Source organism: Pristiophorus japonicus, chromosome 1 (genome assembly GCF_044704955.1).
Source record: "Pristiophorus japonicus isolate sPriJap1 chromosome 1, sPriJap1.hap1, whole genome shotgun sequence".
In the NCBI taxonomy this organism is placed as follows: domain Eukaryota; kingdom Metazoa; phylum Chordata; class Chondrichthyes; family Pristiophoridae; genus Pristiophorus; species Pristiophorus japonicus.
Window position 1 is genome coordinate 81465227 of NC_091977.1, and position 18177 is coordinate 81483403.

An 18177-nucleotide genomic window follows, 5' to 3' on the forward strand; every position below is an offset into this window, starting at 1 on the left:
GTGGATAAGTGTGAGGTTATCCACTTTGGTGGCAAAAACAGGAAGGCAGATTATTATCTGAATGGTGACAGATTAGTAAAAGGGGAGGTGCAACGAGACCTGGGTGTCATGGTACATCAGTCATTGAAGGTAGGCATGCAGGTACAGCAGGCAGTAAAGAAAGCAAATGGTATGCTCGCCTTCATAGCGAGGGTTTTTAGTATAGGAGCAGGGACGTCTTACTGCAGGGCCTTGGTGAGACCACACCTGGAATATTGTGTGCAGTTTTGGTCTCCTAATCTGTGGAAGGACATTCTTGCTATTGAGGGAGTGCAGTGAAGGTTCACCAGACTGATTCCCAGGATGGCAGGACTGACATATGAAGAAAGACTGGATCAACGAGGCTTATATTCATTGGAATTTAGAAGAATGAGAGGGGATCTCATAGAAACATATAAAATTCTGACGGGATTGGACAGGTTGGATGCAGGAAGAATGTTCCCGATGTTGGGAAAGTCCAGAACCAGGGGTCACAGTCTAAGGATAAGGATAAAGCCATTTAGGACCGAGATGAGGAGAAACCTTTTCACCCAGAGAATTATAAACCAGTGGAATTCTCTACCACAGAAAATTGTTGAGGCCAGTTTGTTAGATATATTCAAAAGGGAGTTAAATGTGGCCCTTACGGCTAAAGGGATCAAGGGGTATGGAGAGAAAGCAGGAATGGGGTACTGAAGTTGCATGATCTGCCATGATCATATTGAATGCTGGTGCAGGCTCGACAGGCTGAATGGCCTACTCCTGCACCTATTTTCTATGTATATAAAATTATGAGGGGCTTGGATCGAGTGGATAGGAAGGACCTATTTCCCTTAGCAGAGGGGTCAATAACCATGGGGAATAGATTTAAAGTAATTGGTAGAAGGATTAGAGGGGAGATGAGGAAACATTTCTTAACCCAGAGGGTGGTGGGGGTCTTGAACTCACTGCATGAAAGGATGGTAGAGGCAGAAGCCCTCATCACATTTTGGATGTGCACTTAAAGAGCCGTAACCTACAGGCTACGGACCTAGTGCTGGAAGGGGGGGATTCGGCTGGGTATCTCTTTTTCGATTGGCACGGACACGATGGGCCGAATGGCCTCTTTCTGTGTCGTAATTTTCTATGATTCCATGATAAGCTTCTCTTTTATTTATACCTTATCGCACCCTGTTTGCACCTCGTCATCCATGGTGCTCTAAATTTGGCTGTTCAACCCTTTTTCTTTGTGGGAACATGTTTAACCTAAATTCCTTGTCTTTCCCTCTTGAATGCCTCCCATGTTATGTGATCATCTTCAGCCATTCATATAGAAGTATAAATAATGCAATACTGCCAGTGCCACCTAACTATAAAAGATTAAGCTTGTCTGAGCTGCCCTGAAATGAATGAGAAAATTCAAACGTAACAGCAAGAGTGAAGAACATAGCATGATGGAAAATTGTGACAGAATTAAGTATTAAAGTAGGTTAGTTCTCCTATTGAGAGGAACTGCTGGACATACACACAACTTTTAAGATGTTACAGTTATAAAAATTAAGTGCTGTTTGTTTATTTTTCAGGTACAACAGGTGCAGCATGTCTACCCAACACAGGTGCAGTATGTGGAAGGGACTGATGCTGTTTACACCAATGGAACTATGTGAGTCACTTTCTGATAATGAAGTCAATGGAACTGAAAATCAGGCAAGGTGTAAATCAGGCTGCCAATTTGCTGTTGCGTGTTTTGTGCCAATTTCATCAGTTTACTTTCTCAGTTTACTTTGTGTTTTAGTGGAGAATAACACAGGTAGATTGGAAAAGCCAATTGCAAGTTAAAGTAGTGATGGAACAATGGAGGGCATTCAGGAAATCGATAGTTCAAGTGCAAACTAAGCATATTCCTTTCAAGGGAAAAGGTAGGCCATCCAAAGATAATGTGTCCTGAATGGCAAAGGAAATAAAAGTTATAATAAGCCAGAACAAAGGAGGCTTATGACAACATCAAGAGCAAGATTCAGTTAATAACCATGAAGATTATGGAAAATACAGGAGAAAATTTAAAAACTTAATACGGGAGACAAAGAGAGGTTACGAGAAAAAATTAGCAGACAACATTAAAGTGAATCCTAAAACATTTTATAAACATATCGGGCTAGATTTTCGAAGGGTTTATGATCGGTTTTTCGCCTGGGCGAAGTGCAAAAACTAATTTTGCGCCCAGTCGAAAATTTCGGCGGTGGTTTTGCAGCGACGCTAAAACTTAGCACCTGTCCAATGTTTTCACCTTTTGGATGATGTCAGTCGGCGTGCAACGCTGCACTATCGCCCCAGGCAGAAAATTCGTCGATATTGTCCGTTTTACCGTCCGCCCGGAAACCCACCGGAAAAAATCGGTCGGATCCAGGGCGCAAATGGCGCCATCTTGATAACGGAGTACAAGTTCAGTGCATTAAAGGATTTGGAGAAGGAAGACTGTGTTTTACACAGTGAAGTTTAATGTGAGTTTATCGTTCGTTTTAAAGGATATTTAAGGATATTTACAAAAATGGGGGCTATAGTCAGCCATTATTCCTGGCTGCTTTTTCTATGCAACGTGGAGCTGGAAGAAGGCTTATTGATGAGCATTTTGAGTGTAATCGAAGAGGAAGCCTTACCCCTAATGTGTTTACAGGGAACAGCGCTCATACCTGCAGTTCTCTGAGCCACAGTGCATTCGAAGGCTGCACTTCCGAAAAGAGGTGATCACAGAGATATGCCAGTTCATAAAGGCAGACCTACAGCCTACCAGCAGCAACAGGACTGCACTGCCCGTCAAGGTGAATGTGACTGCAGCACTTGCCTTCTATGCCTTCAGCTCCTTTCAGGCATCAACAGGGGACATTTGCTCCATCTCGCAGTATGCTATACATTGCTGCATTCGCCAGGTGACTACTGCACTGTAAGCATGCAGGATGGACTTCATAATGACCAATGAGGCACAGAATGAGAGGGCTGTAGGTTTTGGACGAATTGCTGGCGACCCCAAGGTACAGGGTGTCATTGACTGTATGCACATCGCCCTGCGAGCACCTTTACTCAATCCAGAGGTTTACCAAAACCAAAAGGGATTCCACTCCATGAATGTACAGATCGTCTGCGACCATACTCAACGCATCATGGCAGTAAATGCCCAATATCCAGGGAGCATCCATGATGCTTTCATCTTGCGTGAGAGCAGTGTTTCATGCCTGTTTGAATGTCAAGCACAAGGCCAGAGGTGAATGCTGGGGGACAAAGGTTACGGTCTTGCCACCTGGCTCATGATCCCCCTCCGGAACTCTCAGACAGAAGCCGAGCATCGCTATAATGCGAGCCATGTAGCCACACGCAACATCGTCGAATAGACAATTGGAGTGCTCAAGCAGTGCTTCCGATGGAGGCTGCCTACAATACTCCCCTCAGCAGGTCTGTGAGTGCATTGCGGTGTGATGCATGCTACACAACTTAGCCATCATGAGGGAACAGGATTAGCCACTGGGGACTGCAGGACCACCTCGGGAGAGAGGGGAGGACGAGTAAAAGGAGCCTGGCGAGGAACCCATGCCATCACCCCCACCACCACAGTGGAGGCTTCATGGAGCTTTCGCTACTGCAAAAGCCTTACGTCAGCAGCTCATAATTCAACGTTTTGCTTGAACAGTGAACGGCACAATTGCCTGCCAGCTCTATCCCACCATGTTGACTATTCCCCCTCTTATTCTGCAAATGAGACATGCCACAGGAATGGTTAAGGTAAACAAAATAATTTATTAAACATTGTAACTTGAATAACAGTTATTAAACATTATTGTGAACTTTTATAACTTAACAGAATTGGGAAACTTTTAAAACTTTTGTAAAATAGCAACAACAACGAAACAACAACCCCTGCACCGAACGTCATTTTACCTGGGCTCCCCCCCCCCCCCCACACCCTAACCCCCCTCTTTCTCATCATGATCCTACCCAAGTTGGCAACAAGACGTTGTGCAGCATGGCGGCCAGAATCCTGCTATATTGGGGGGAGAGACAATCGAGACGTTATGTGTGGATCCACTGGAGAAGCTCGGGGTATGGAAGGCCCGGCTTCTGAGTGGCGAGCGTCTTGCTAGGCCTCGCCACTCACGGGTGATATCGCTCTGGGTGCTATGACACTGGGGACTGGAGTGTCAAAGATGGAGGCCATCAATTGTGCGTGGGCATTGACAGCCTCGGTGGTTTCGCGGCTCGCACGGACAATCTGGCTCGATCTCTGTCACATGCGCAGATAGTGCCACAATGCTTGCGGGAATCTATCCAATACCTCTTGGAGCTGTCTGGTGAACTGGACGATCTCCCTGGACAATCCCACCATGTCCAGGTGTGTGCCTGCTTGTCTGTCGTCAGACAGGCTTTGCCGACTCGCCCTCTGGAGAGACGGCATACAGGATTCAACCCCAGTAGTGCATTGCTGCATGCCACTTGTACTTACGGCCTCGGATGGCTCAAAGCCCGACAAAGTTTCTTCCTTGGACGAGGTGCTGTCCAGAGAAAAAAGAGGTGTCGAGTGCATTAGGCCCCCCCCCCCCGGAATAGGCTACTCGGTCTGCTCCTCTCCTTGAGGTTCCTCGCCCTCGTCCCCCTCCTCCTGATGGCCTGAGGTGGAGGCTTCCATTGGAGGATGTGGCGCATGCGACTCCTCATCTGAAAATAGAAAACAACAGATGAGTGGTTAGCAGCAGGGGAGGGGGCAGGGTGACATGTGTAAGGTCACATAGCACAGGTTCATTTGAAGGACCGCCGCTACTCCATTATATGTAGTCCAGAGACACTGTATCACATTGCCCCTACCCTAGTCCAGAGACACTATCACATTGCCCCTACCCTAGTCCACAGACACTGAATCACATTGTCCCAACCCTAGTCCAGAGACACTGCATCACATTGCCCCAACCCTAGTCCACAGACACTGCATCACATTGCCCCAACCCTAGTCCAGAGACATTACATCACATTGCCCCAATCCTAGTCCAGAGACACTGCATCACATTGCCCCAACCCTAGTCCAGAGACACTGCATCACATTGCCCCAACCCTAGTCCAGAGACACTGCATCACATTGCCCCAACCTTAGTCCAGAGACACTGCATCACATTGCCCCAACCCTAGTCCAGAGATACCATATCACATTGCCCCAACCTAGCCAGGAGATTTTGCAGGACATTCCTTTGATTTCGAACAGGGGCTCAGCACCCCACAGACAGTTGCCCTCCCTGAGGCATCGATCAGACCAGCCACTCGTTCTTCCAGATCTGTCAGAGGCATGGTTCTGGTTGGACCACCACCTGTGTGCCACTGCTCCCGGCGATTGTGGGACATTTTTCCCTGCAAAGATGACAATGGGAATAGTTATCAGAGAGCCCATCTGCTCTTGTGGCACACACAGATAGCCATGAAAGCATTTATACCAAACTGTGTGCATTTAATACAGTCCTCTGTTTAATTGCCGTGGAACTTGCACGTGATTCATGAGGAAGACATCGAAGTGCAGAATCGAAGATCTCAGAAAGCAATCTTAATAATGTGTAAAGGTTATTCATGGCAAATAAGGTGCGACACTAAGCCTACCTATACCAGCATGTGTCAGAATTATAATTTAAATAATGAAGGAGTGCATCAATAAAAATATTACTTTAAGGACCCTGCAATGGTCATTGAACCGCTTGTGGCATTGGGTGTGGGTCCTTCGGATATCGTCGATATAAGACACCACCTCAGCGATGCTGGTCCAAATGTGACGAAAAACCGGTGGGAGAGGTTTATTTGCACCCCTCCTGTTTAATTCCGCCCATCTCCTTTCCATCATCATCATAGGTGGTCCCTTGAACGAGGATGACTTGCTTCCACATGAGTTCACAGATGTTTCAATGAAGGACCTGATGTTCCAGTCCTGAACTCCATCTGAGGGAGTGAAAGATGCCTGTGCGTGGATTTTTTTAATGTGTGGTGACTGTTGCACATCAGCCACCACACGGGCTTGACAAAGCTAGGCCTTTATCCAGTGGCAAGGGTTAACCAGGACGACTGTTCTGCTGCACAGACCTAGTGCGCGCACATATCGCAGTGTGGGCAGGCCTATGCTGGCCCTGGGCCCTCAGCTCTTCTGGTCCCCGTACCCTCGTTCAGTGCACCTCCGCCACGATTCCTCACTGCTCCTCCGCCACAAAAACATTTGCCGCACTTCCGCCACAATCTCCCTCCGCACCAAACATTCGCCGAACCTCTGTCAACGATCACCCACCAAATCTCAGTCATGATCCATCATCACTCCTCCACCCCGATCACTCGTAGCAAGTCCGCCACGAGCTTCCCGCTCCTCTGCTGCACCAGGTCGGGGCTATAAAAAGATCTGGAGCGCCAAGCCTTGGAACATCATGGGCCACCCCGACCTGTGAGAGAACATGCCTGCAGGTCGGGGCTATAAAAGGAGTTGGAGCATGCTAACTGCAGCTTCCAGGGCGAGCTTTCACAGATGTGCAACGGCTTCGAGGCGAGCGACTGGGTGGCATCATCAGGACCCAGGTCGTTGTTTGAAGCGTGGGCAAGATCTCCTTTCCACAGCAGTGACAAGGGACTCGTTGGCCTCGTTACTAAACTTTCTGGCTTGCTGCCTGCTTCCACCTCCTTCCATCGTGAATGCAATCTAAAAATGGGTGATTCCGCCCTGGGTGTATTACGTATGCGCAGTCGCTCCCTGACAACTGACCAGAAACGCAGGAAATGGCAAAAAAAATTCACACATGCGTAGAAGGTCCGATTTTTTTGGGTAAAAACAGAGAGACAGACTATTATCTGAATGGTGACAGATTAGGAAAAGGGGAGGTGCAACGAGAACTGGGTGTCATGATACATCAGTCATTGAAGGTTGGCATGCAGGTACAGCAGGCGGTTAAGAAAGAAAATGGCATGTTGGCCTTCATAGCGAGGGGATTTGAGTACAGGGGCAGGGAGGTGTTACTACAGTTGTACAGGGCCTTGGTGAGGCCACACCTGGAGTATTGTGTACAGTTTTGGTCTCCTAACTTGAGGAAGGACATTCTTGCTATTGAGGGAGTGCAGCGAAGATTCACCAGACTGATTCCCGGGATGGCGGGACTAACATATCAAGAAAGACTGGATCAACTGGGCTTGTATTCACTGGAGTTCAGAAGAATGAGAGGGGATTTCACAGAAACGTTTAAAATTCTGATGGGTTCAGACAGGTTAGATGCAGGAAGAATGTTCCCAATGTTGGGGAAGTCCAGAACCAGGGGTCACAGTCTAAGGATAAGGGGTAAGCCATTTAGGACCGAGATGAGGAGAAACTTCTCACCCAGAGAGTGGTGAACCTGTGGAATTCTCTACCACAGAAAGTTGTTGAGGCCAATTCACGAAATATATTCAAAAAGGAGTTAGATGTAGTCCTTACTACTAGGGGGATCAAGGGGTATGGCGAGAAAGCAGGAATGGGGTACTGAAGTTGCATGTTCAGCCATGAACTCATTGAATGGCGGTGCAGGCTCGAAAGGCCTACTCCTGCACCTATTTTCTATGTTTCTATGTCACATGACATTACACCATCTCGAGCTGCTGCGGGATCACTCTGAACAGACAGATTTCTAAATTATTTAAATTTGCATTTATAAATGTTACCAAACTAATTGTTTGGTGGTTGTGAAATCATAGTGCCTTTCTTAAGTGATCTCTTACCTACTCTATTATTCCTCCCCCGATAACTTCAGCACAGAGTTCCTGCACCCTGGACCTTCAGTGGAACGGATTAGTGGGGGGGGGTATGCCTGTATAGTAGCCAAGTTTGCTGATGCTACAAATATGGGAGGAAAAGCAATGTGTGAGGAGGGCACAAGAAATCTGCAAAAGGACATAGACAGGCGAAGTGAGTGGGCAAAAATTTGGCAGATGAAGTACAATATTGGAAAGTGTGAGGTCATGCACTTTGGCAGAAAAAATCAAAGAGCAAGTTATTATTTAAATGGAGAAAGATTGCAAAGTGCCGCAGTACAGCGGGACCTGGGGGTACTTGTGCATGAAACACAAAAGGATAGTATGCAGTACAGCAAGTGATCAGGAAGGCCAATGGAATCTTGGCCTTTATTGCAAAGGGGATGGAGTATAAAAGTAGGGAAGTCTTGCTACAGCTATATAAGGTATTGGTGAGGCCACACCTGGAATACTGCGTGCAGTTTTGGTTTCCATATTTACAAAACGATATACTTACTTTGGGGGCAGTTCAGAGAAGGTTCACTTGATTGATTCTGGGGATGAGGGGGTTGACTTATGAGGAAAGGTTGAGTAGGTTGGGCCTCTACTCATTGGAATTCAGGAGAATGAGAGGTGATCTTATTGAAACGTATAAGATTATGAGGGGGCTTGACAAGGTGGATGCAGAGAGGATGTTTCCACTGATGGGGGAGATTAGAACTAGAGGGCACGATCTTAGAATAAGGGGCCGCCTATTTAAAACAGAGGTGAGGAGAAATTTTTTCCCCGAGGGTTGTAAATCTGTGGAATTCGCTGCCTCAGATCTGTGGAAGCTGGGACATTGAATAAATTTAAGACAGAAATAGACAGTTTCTTAAACGATAAGGGGATAAGGGGTTATGGGGAGCAGGCGGGGAAGTGGAGCTGAGTCCATGATCAGATCAGCCATGATCTTATTGAATGGCGGAGCAGGCTCGACTCCTGTTCCTATTTCTTATGTTCTTATGTAATAGACAAGATAGACCAGGCAGAAGTAGAGTCAATATGGGGCCAGACCTGATTAATTTTATTTGACCATTTTATGGTGGCCCCCTGACAACCAGAAGATGTTTCCAGAGGTAAATGCAACACCACCACCTCCACCTCCACTTCCTGCAACGGCTAGGGCTCGTGAGCCAGATTTTTCTGGTGAAGGCATTTAAAGTGTGGAACCTCTCCCTGACCCAACAAAGTTTGGAGGGGTGAGCGACAGAGGTCACAGGCAGTTGCAACTTGGCACTTATGCCTTCCCACCGCAGATTTTCAGGGCGAATGAGTTTTTATAATGTATATAAGTTGGCGACAGAGTTGTAAAAGAGACTTGTCACTGCATAGCACCACCTTCTGGTGGGGACCTGCAAGTACAGTTAGCGAGCTGTTAACACATAGAATTTATATTCTAAGGGTGGAAAATTTTGATTCTTAGCGCCTTTTTTCAACGCTACGAATTCTGGTTTGACTCCAAAACAGTGTCCGTAGTGTGCGCGTACACTTGTGGGACAAATCGCTCCGGACACTATATTGGTGAGGGAGTTGATGCGAGCGCAGTGAACGCCCGCTGGAAGTATGCAGACTAAGCAGATCAACACTGATTTGACATCAGCAATGCGATTCTGGAGCTCAACGTGCCAGCTAACACCCTCACTTAATCTCACATAACTGAACAAACATTCACCTGCAGGAAGGACCCACCACCAGTGCCATTTAAAGGACCATCTCCTACTTACAGGTTAGTTGCTCATTGATTCCTTCTGGCTTTTGCTACGATTCTCCATGTTTTGTTTATTCGTTCATGGGATGTGGGCATCACTGGCAAGGCCAGCATTTAATGCCCATCCCTAATTGCCCTTAAGGTAGTGGTGAGCCTCCTTTTTGAACCGTTGCAGTCTGTGTGGTGAAGGTACTCCCACAGTACTGTTAGGAAGGGAGTTCCAGGATTTTGACCCAGCGACGATGAAGGAACAGCAATATATTTCCAAGTCAGGATGGTGTGTAACTTGGAGATGATGGTGTTCCCATGTGTCTGCTGCCCTTGTCCTTCTAGGTGGTAGAGGTTGCGGGTTTGAGAGGTGCTGCCGAAGAAGCCTTGGCGAGTTACTGCAGTGCATCTTGTAAATGGTGCACACTGCAGCCACGATGCACCGTTGGTGGGGGGAATGAATATTTAAGGTGGAGGATGGGGTCACAATCAAGCGGGCTGCTTTGTACTGGATGGTGTCTAGCTTCTTGAGTGTTGTTAGAGCTGCACTCATCCAGGCAAGTGAAGAATATTCCATCACATTCCTGACTTGTGCCTTGTAGATGGTGGAAAGGCTTTGGAGAGTCAGGAGGTGAGACATTTGCCGCAGAATACCTAGCTCTGAACTGCTCTTGTTGCCACAGTATTTAAGTTTCTGGTCAATGGTGACCACCCAGGATGTTGATGGTGGGGGATTCAGTGACAGTAATGCCATTGACTGTCAAGAGACGGTGGTTAGACTCTCGCTTATTGGAGATCGTCATTGCCTGGCAATTGTGTGGCGCGAATGTTACTTGCCACTTATCAGCCCTAGCCTGAATGTCGTCCAAGTCTTGCTGCATACAGGCATGGACTGCTTCATTATCTGAGGAGTTGCGAATGGCACTGAACACTGTGCAGTCATCAGCGAACATTCCCATTTCTGACCTTATGATGGAGGAAAGGTCAGTGATGAAGCAGCCAAAGATGGTTGGGCCTCGGACACTGCCCTGAGGAACTCCTGCAGTGATGTCCTGGGGCTGTGATGATTGACCTCCAACAACCACAACCACCTTCCTTTGTGCTAGGTGTGACTCCAGCCAGTGGAGAGTTTTCCCCCTGATTCCCAGTGACTTCAATTTTACTATGTCTCCTTGATGCCACACTTGGTCAAATGCTGCTTTGGGCAGTTGTTCTCATCTCACCTCTGGAATTCAGCTCTTTTGTCCATTTTTGGACCATGGCTGTAATGAAGTCTGGAGCCGAGTGGTCCTGGCGGAACTCAAACTGAGCATCGGTGAGTAGGTGCTGCTTGATAGCACTGTTTATGACACCATCCATCACTTTGCTAATAATTGACAGAGGCTGAAGGGACGGTAATTGGCTGGATTGGAATTGGCCTGCTTTTTGTGGACAGGACATACTTGGACAATTTTTCACATTGTCAGGTAGATGCCAGTGTTGTAGCTGCACTGGAGCAGCTTAGCTAGAGGCACGGCTAGTTTTGGAGCACACGTCTTCAGCACGACAATTGTGATGTTGTCGGGGCTCAGAGCCTTTGCTGGATCCAGTGTGCTCAGCCGTTTCTTGATATTACGTGGACTGAATTGAATTGGCTGAAGACTGGCTTCTGTGATGGTGGGGACCTCCGGAGGAGGTCAATATGGATCATCCGCTCGGCACTTCTGGCTGAAGATGGTTGCAAAGGCTTCAGGCTTGTCTTTTGCACTCGCGTGCTGGGCTCCGCCATCATTGAGGATGGGGATATTCCTGGAGCCTCCTCCTCCAGTTAGTTGTTTAATTGTCCACCACCATTCATGGCTGGATGTGGTAGGACTGTAGAGCTTTCATCTGATCCGTTGATTGTGGGATCGCTTAGCTCTGTCTATAGCATGCTGCTTACGCTGCTTAGCATGCCTGTAGCCCTGTGTTGCAACTTTCCCAGGTTGGCACCTCATTTTTAGGTATGCCTGGTGCTGCTCCTGACATGATTCCTCATTGAACCAGAGTTGGTTCCCTGGCATGTTAATGGTAGAGTGAGGCCATGAGGTTACAGATTGTGGTGGAATACAATTCTGCTGCTGCTGATGGCCCACAGCACCTCATGAGTGCCCAGTGTTGAGTAGCCAGATCTGTTCTGAATCTATCCCATTTAGCAAGGTGGTAGTGCCACACGACACGATAAAGGGTGTCCTCAGTATGAAGACGGTACTTCGTCTCCACAATGACTGTGCGATAGTCACTGCTACCACTGCTGCCATGGACAGATCTGCGACAGGTAGATTGGTGAGGACGAGGTCAAGTAGGTTTTTCCCTCGTATTGGTTCTCTCACCACTAAGAGTACGTTAGATTAGTTGAAGTTTCGGGGAATATCAAGAAATGGGAACAGAGTGGGCACCTGGGATTAGGACTGCAATCGCGTGGACGATAAATACCATCAAGGACTGGTTGCGATTAATATTCCTGTTATAATTTCTGTGCAGTTTACTTCTTCCTTTGATAATTTAGCTGTAGACAACCATGAGGAGTAGTCCCCCAGACATTTCCTTGTGTCTCACTACACATTACATTACATACATAGAATATACAGCATAGAAACAGGCCAGTTAGCCCAACTGTTTATACTCCGCTCGGGCTTCCCCACCTCCCCCGACCCCCCCACCCCATTCTATGGGGCCAATTTTCCACATTGCCAATTTTTGGCACATTTGTAGAGGTATGTCTGTTTTTTAGTGGCTGACTGCACCCCCCAAAAAAGTTGCAAGTTTCGCCGGAATAAACTTTCATTTTGGAGCGGTGCAGATTGTCCTTAAACTCTGGGTGGAGCTTAAGGTCTGCGGCAAAAGGCTGAGGCTGCAAAGTGAAACATGCAAAATGCAGCAAGACATAAGAAATTGTAGAGCCCCGGTGCCGCTACTGCTGCTATCCTGGGCCGAAAATCCCCCCCCCCCCCCCCCCGGTGCCAGTGCCAGTGCCGCTCGTATCGCGGGCCGAATAGCCCCCCCCCCCCTGCTCATCGTGCCATTCCTATCCCAGGCCGAAACGCCTCTCGTATCCCGGGCCAACTGGATCCCAGGCCGAAAGGCCCCTCTATACTGGTGCTGCTCCTTTCCCGGGCCAAATGGTCCCCCGGTGCCACTCCTATCCCAGGCCGAAATGTATGCCGGTGCCGCTCCTATCCTGGGTTGAATGCCCCTCTGGTGCTGGTGCCACTCCTATCCTGGGCCGAATGGCTAACCCCCCCCCCCCCACATTGTCGCTGGGCCGTGGAACTTGATCCTCTGATCTTCTGCACCGATTTTCTTAAGTCACCGGAAGGTTTTTCAGAACGGTGCACGATGCCATTTTTGAAAAAATCCGAGATGGCCAGAAATGGTGCTGCCATTTGCCGGCATCCTCAGTGACGTCAAAATATCGGGAGCTAAAGAAAATGGCCGTAAGTAGTTTACAATAGTGCAGAAACATTAGCGAAACGTGCAGATTTTAGTTTGCTCCAACAACAACTGCGGACGCCAAAAAAATGGCGCAGGATGGTGACGAAAATAGGGCCCCAACTACCTCATCTCAGGCTTTCAACATTTCTTTCTATTGTCTTTTTTTCTCATGTGCTCATCTAGTTTCCTTTTGAAAGCATCTAAGCTATTTGCCTCAATCACATCCTGTGGTAACAAGTTCCACATTCTAACCACTCTCTGAGTAATAAGATTTCTCCTTATTTCTCTCTTGTATTTATTAGTAATTAATTTTGTATTTATGGCCTCTAGTTTTTGAATCTCCCACAAGTGGAAAATCTTTCTCTTCACATCTACCCTGTCCAAGCAATTCATAACATTAAAGATTTCTATCAGGTCTCCTCCAAGTCTTCTCTTTTCGAAACAAAAAAGCCTCTAACCTGTTCAATCTTTCTGGATGGCTGTAATCTCTCAGTTCTGATACCACCTTTGTAAATCTTTTTTGCACTTTCTCCATTGCTTCTATGTCCTTTTTATAGTATAAAGACCAGAACTGTGCACAGCACTTGAAGTGCATTAGTTACAATTCCTACAGTATGGTGATATTTATTGATATACATTTGTATGCAGGTTATGATTGGCATGATACAAACAGCAACTTGCATTTATACACCTTTAAGTGAGTAAAATGTCCAAGGTGCTTCACAGGAACGTAATCAGGCAAGCATCTGAATATCAAGCTTTAACAGTTTTACAAAAATGCTGAATTTTCCAAATATCACAGATAATGTCCCTGAATTTGTGGTCAGAGGCTTCCCGCGGGGAAATGCCTCCGATCCGCAAATAAAATGCTTGCATACCTGGTGGTTCGGGAGGTACGAAGATTCGCGATCCTGGGCCTCTCCAGGTACCTGCGGGTAGAGGCCCACGTATCCCAGGGGCACACGTGGTTCGCAAACGCCCCTGGGATCACATGGTCTGGTCCAACCAATAAAAGAAGGGGATCCCCATTCATGCTTATGGGGATTCTGTATGTATGGAAACCCCATAAGTATGAGTGAGAATACCCCCAAAAATACATGTACATTTCAAATAAATAAATAAAAACATCACATATTTAAAATGAATTAAAATGGCATTTAATTAAATATTTAAAACAACAATTGAATTTCTTGAATAATAAATTTACATGTTTTAAAGGGGCTAAAAATAAACTTGCCTCAACTGATATTTTATTTTTATGTTTTTTTTAAACTCTTACGCTGGTAAAAGGCGTACGAATTTCATGGGCATACGCTGGGCAGAAGTTGGGCAAACAGCCCAACTCTCCACTCACGAATGCCCTTTTCCCGGTGATGTGTTGGATCTGTCAAGAAAGTTCTTGACAGATCGCAGGTTCCAGGTTTTCGCGCATGCGCTTTGCGCAAGAAAACCCGGAACTTGCGCGGCCCTTACGGGCGCATGCACTCCTCGTACGCATCCATAGGGACTGCAAATTGCAGGCCATTGGATATAAATAACAATGATATTTTATCCTGGTGTTACCACTGAAAGGCATGATAGTGAACTAACTTGGCAAGCCTGTTGAGCACGATATTGCCTGGTGAGTGGCTTCAGTGTTAGTGCATCTTTAGTATATGAATTCCCATTATTAATCTAATAAATGAATTTCTGTATAGAACCGTTTGTGCAACATTAAAGTCTGGAATAATAATGTTAGAAGCTGATGAATTTTATGTGCTCTCCCCAATAGGTTTAGCTTCAGTGTATCATGAAATGTGAGCAGAGACCAGAAAGTTAATTTGAAGAAGGAGACTGAGCTCACCTTTGACATTTAAACTGAGACTATTATTAGTCACTGGAGGAGAAGTCACTGGATCCTTAGAGCACTGACAGCAAGAGTAGAGGACTTAATGAGTCAACAGAAAATGGAAAAAAAAACTCAGTTGTTATATTGAGAGTTTAACTCTATGAGGCACGAAATACATTTTCAACAGTGGCTTAGCAAATTTGTCAGACGGAACTGAAAATTGAACTTCTGAATTTAGCTTGCTTTATGCACTGTTTGTCCAGACATTAAAGAAATTGGCTGTCTTGTGCTCAGGTGCCTTGTTTGCTTCAGGTTATTTCTTTTTCTGCCACCATGACCTGTAGTCAGTTTCAAGTGGCTTAATTGATCAGGATCACATGAAAATTTAATTTAATTGTTTTCAACTTGAGTCATGTTCTTGCACAAAAAAATGATAATATGCATTAACTAACACAGTTACTGACCACTTACAATTTCTTCTGATAAACCCATTGGTGACTGAATAATAACACTGTTTATTGGCCCTTCAAAAGATCAATTGTAATGCCTCACAATTGGATTATGTAGTTTTCAATTGATAAGGAAGGAAGCAACAACTCAATAGTTCTATGGATAATATATTTCATTACTGATGACAAGAATAACGTTCCCAAACAACAAAACTATAAATGTTTTAAAAGTTACAGACTCAATAATATTGTTTTGTACCCAAATGACCAATTAGTTTAACACTAAGTGAACCATTCTTGATTTTCCCTCTGGTGGTATTCCTTGTTAATATTGCAGTTTAGTCTCTATTGAAACTTAATGGAAAATCAAATTAATAGATTACATTCCGAGTTCAATATTGCTTTTTCCAGTAAAACTTCTATACATTACACCTGTTCAAAAATCTGGTGAACAAGATGCAACTTTATGCATATTTTATCTCTATATATTTAGAAGGGATAAAACATGAAGAAAGTTGCTTCTTGTACACAAGATCTGTATAAGTAAAAGTTATACAATCACCTAGAAATGCCGTATATTGATCAAAAATGTTAAGATGATTTGTGAACAAACTTCAAACAGGTAGAATCAGCGTTGCTTGAGGTAAATAGTTTGATTTATCTTTTTAATTGTGTAACATTGGAGGGGAAAGAAAAATGTAATGTGATTCATTATACTGATGTAGTCAGTAGTCTGATGTAATCCCCAAAATATAACATTGAGCAATAATTAACAAGGAACCAATCGTTGCTATGCTAAAAACTTTAGCAATTTTGTTTCTGCAAATTGCTACTGTTAATTTACAGTTTAAAGAAATATAAATTCATATTCCTGAACAATATATGTATTTAAATCCTGTAGTGCAATCTACAGTTTTATGTCATGATGTGGCTTACAGGTTGACACAACCTCATAAATCATATTGTCTCAGTAAAATATTCAGAGAAAAGATCATGGTTAGACACCAGCTTGTAGTTTTTATCAGTTTATTTAAAAGTACCTCTTGATCTTTCTAGCTTTCTCCTGTCAAAAGTACTGTAGAAAGATCTATCTATATGAGAATAATAAACTGCTTGTAATCGTTTCCTCAGCCGATCAACTACCTATCCCTACTCAGAGGCCCAAATGTATAGCCACAACACAGGAGGAACATATTTCGACTCCCAAGGAAACTCTGCCCAGGTGACAACAGTGGTCTCGTCTCACAACATGGTGGGCACTGGCGGCATTCCAATGGGCGTCACAGGCGGTCAGATAATCAGCAGCTCAGGAGGTGCCTATCTTATAGGCGGGTCAATGGATGGATCCAATCACCCAGCCAGCCACACAACACGTGCTTCTCCAGCCACAGTAAGTACTTGCAGAATATAATGTGTTACACTTTAGATTGCTGTAAATGTTAATTCAGATTATGTTAATTTTGTTGTTTTCATATGAATCTTTATGAACTGGGGACCAAGGCTGAGTTATCAAAAAAAACAGGTGCTAATACATTTCTAATTTGCAATTAAAATTTTCCTGATAGAAATAGACAGAAGAAAGCTATTGTTTGATTCTTCACTTGATTTGAATGTGTATCTTAATTTTTTTTAAATTCATTTGTGTTTTACAAAAAGAATAGAAAAGATTTCTCTGATGCCTAGTATACTCTGCAGCTCATTGGTGCTTATTTTAGTGACATTAAAACATATAGGGGTGTAACTTGCATAGTGTCAGCCTGCCATCGCGAACTGGGCAGAGAATGATCCCCGCACCAGAATACATAGGCCTGAGGGCCAAGTGAAATTGGACCTCTGGCTTCATTTAAATTAAAGGGCGAAAGCGATCAGTGGGGCAGGTGGATGGGCCAAATGGCAAAGGTCTTCAGGACTGCTGCTCCTCCTGGCTTAGCAGGAAGTTTGTTAGTCATTTTAATAACTTGCGTCTCATTGGTGCCATGGGATCCACTGAAGAATCCTGCGAAGGGCAGCCCTGACACCTGCTCAGCTCATTGCTGGCGAATTTTCAAAATGGGCCCTTTAACAGGCTTTGGGCTTCTAATTTATATATTCAAGGAGCTTAACATATGTTTTAGTTATCTGCTGGGGGCACCTAAAAATGTGCCCCGCAAATTTAACAGCCTGCGCAGATTGGTCGCAGACCGTTCCTCTGCTAAATTTGTATGCCTTGCATCCGTTTTATGCACAAAAAACGGTTGCAAAGTATACCAATTTCTACCCCCATACTACCTTTTAATTACATTTATACATACTGTCAGGTCTCTGTGACATTGCTCACATTCAAAGATATAGGGGCGGCAACCTTCCGGGGCCGGGACTTTTAGTGCCGGCGTGGAAGCCCCGCCCCCAACACAGAAATGCCCTTACCGCCCCTGAAATGAAGCGGAGTGCAATTTCCTGCACTCCACTTCCTTTTGGGGCGGTAATTGGGGCGAGGAAAGCAGCGCTACGCCAATGCTCTGTGTAGAGCTGACGCGCTTCAACGCCTCTCCCCTTCGCTTAAAGGGGAGGTGCCACTGTGCACTGTGCACGGCCTCTGATGGCCTCCATGGGGCCACCAGGGCAGCGCGCGACCCCCCAAGATGGAGTACTGGGCTGCATGATGGTGGCCTGGACCACCATCTTTGAGCCGACTCGAGAGTCGGCCGACGAAAAAAGATGGCGGCACGGGGCGCCTCCATCCTCCCCTTTAAGCACCACCCTGAGAGCGGGTGTCGGCCAGCTTCGCACTTTCCCCCACGGGATGTTAAGGGGTCAGCGCAGTGCGATGAGGGGTCACCGCGTACGGCAATTACTTCATCACCAGTTGTGCGGCAGCCTGGTGCGGGGCGCGGTGCTGCCCTCCACAAATCCCCGGGCAATTTCCCGGGAGTTGGGAGCTCCTCCCTCCTCCGGGCGAAAACTGTCTTGTG

The 18177-nt window shown here is 45.8% G+C and overlaps 1 protein-coding gene across 3 annotated transcripts in view; it reads left to right on the forward strand.

Moving 5' to 3' along the window:
* The window catches only part of rfx3 (regulatory factor X, 3 (influences HLA class II expression)), a 576400-nt gene that overhangs the window by 301407 nt on the left and 256816 nt on the right, over nucleotides 1-18177 (forward strand). For all 3 annotated transcript variants that reach the window (XM_070881253.1, XM_070881273.1, XM_070881264.1), the window contains 2 exons: nucleotides 1581-1660; nucleotides 16358-16616. In XM_070881253.1, coding sequence (XP_070737354.1) covers nucleotides 1581-1660; nucleotides 16358-16616 — 339 coding nt within the window. The remainder of the gene's footprint in view (nucleotides 1-1580; nucleotides 1661-16357; nucleotides 16617-18177) is intronic.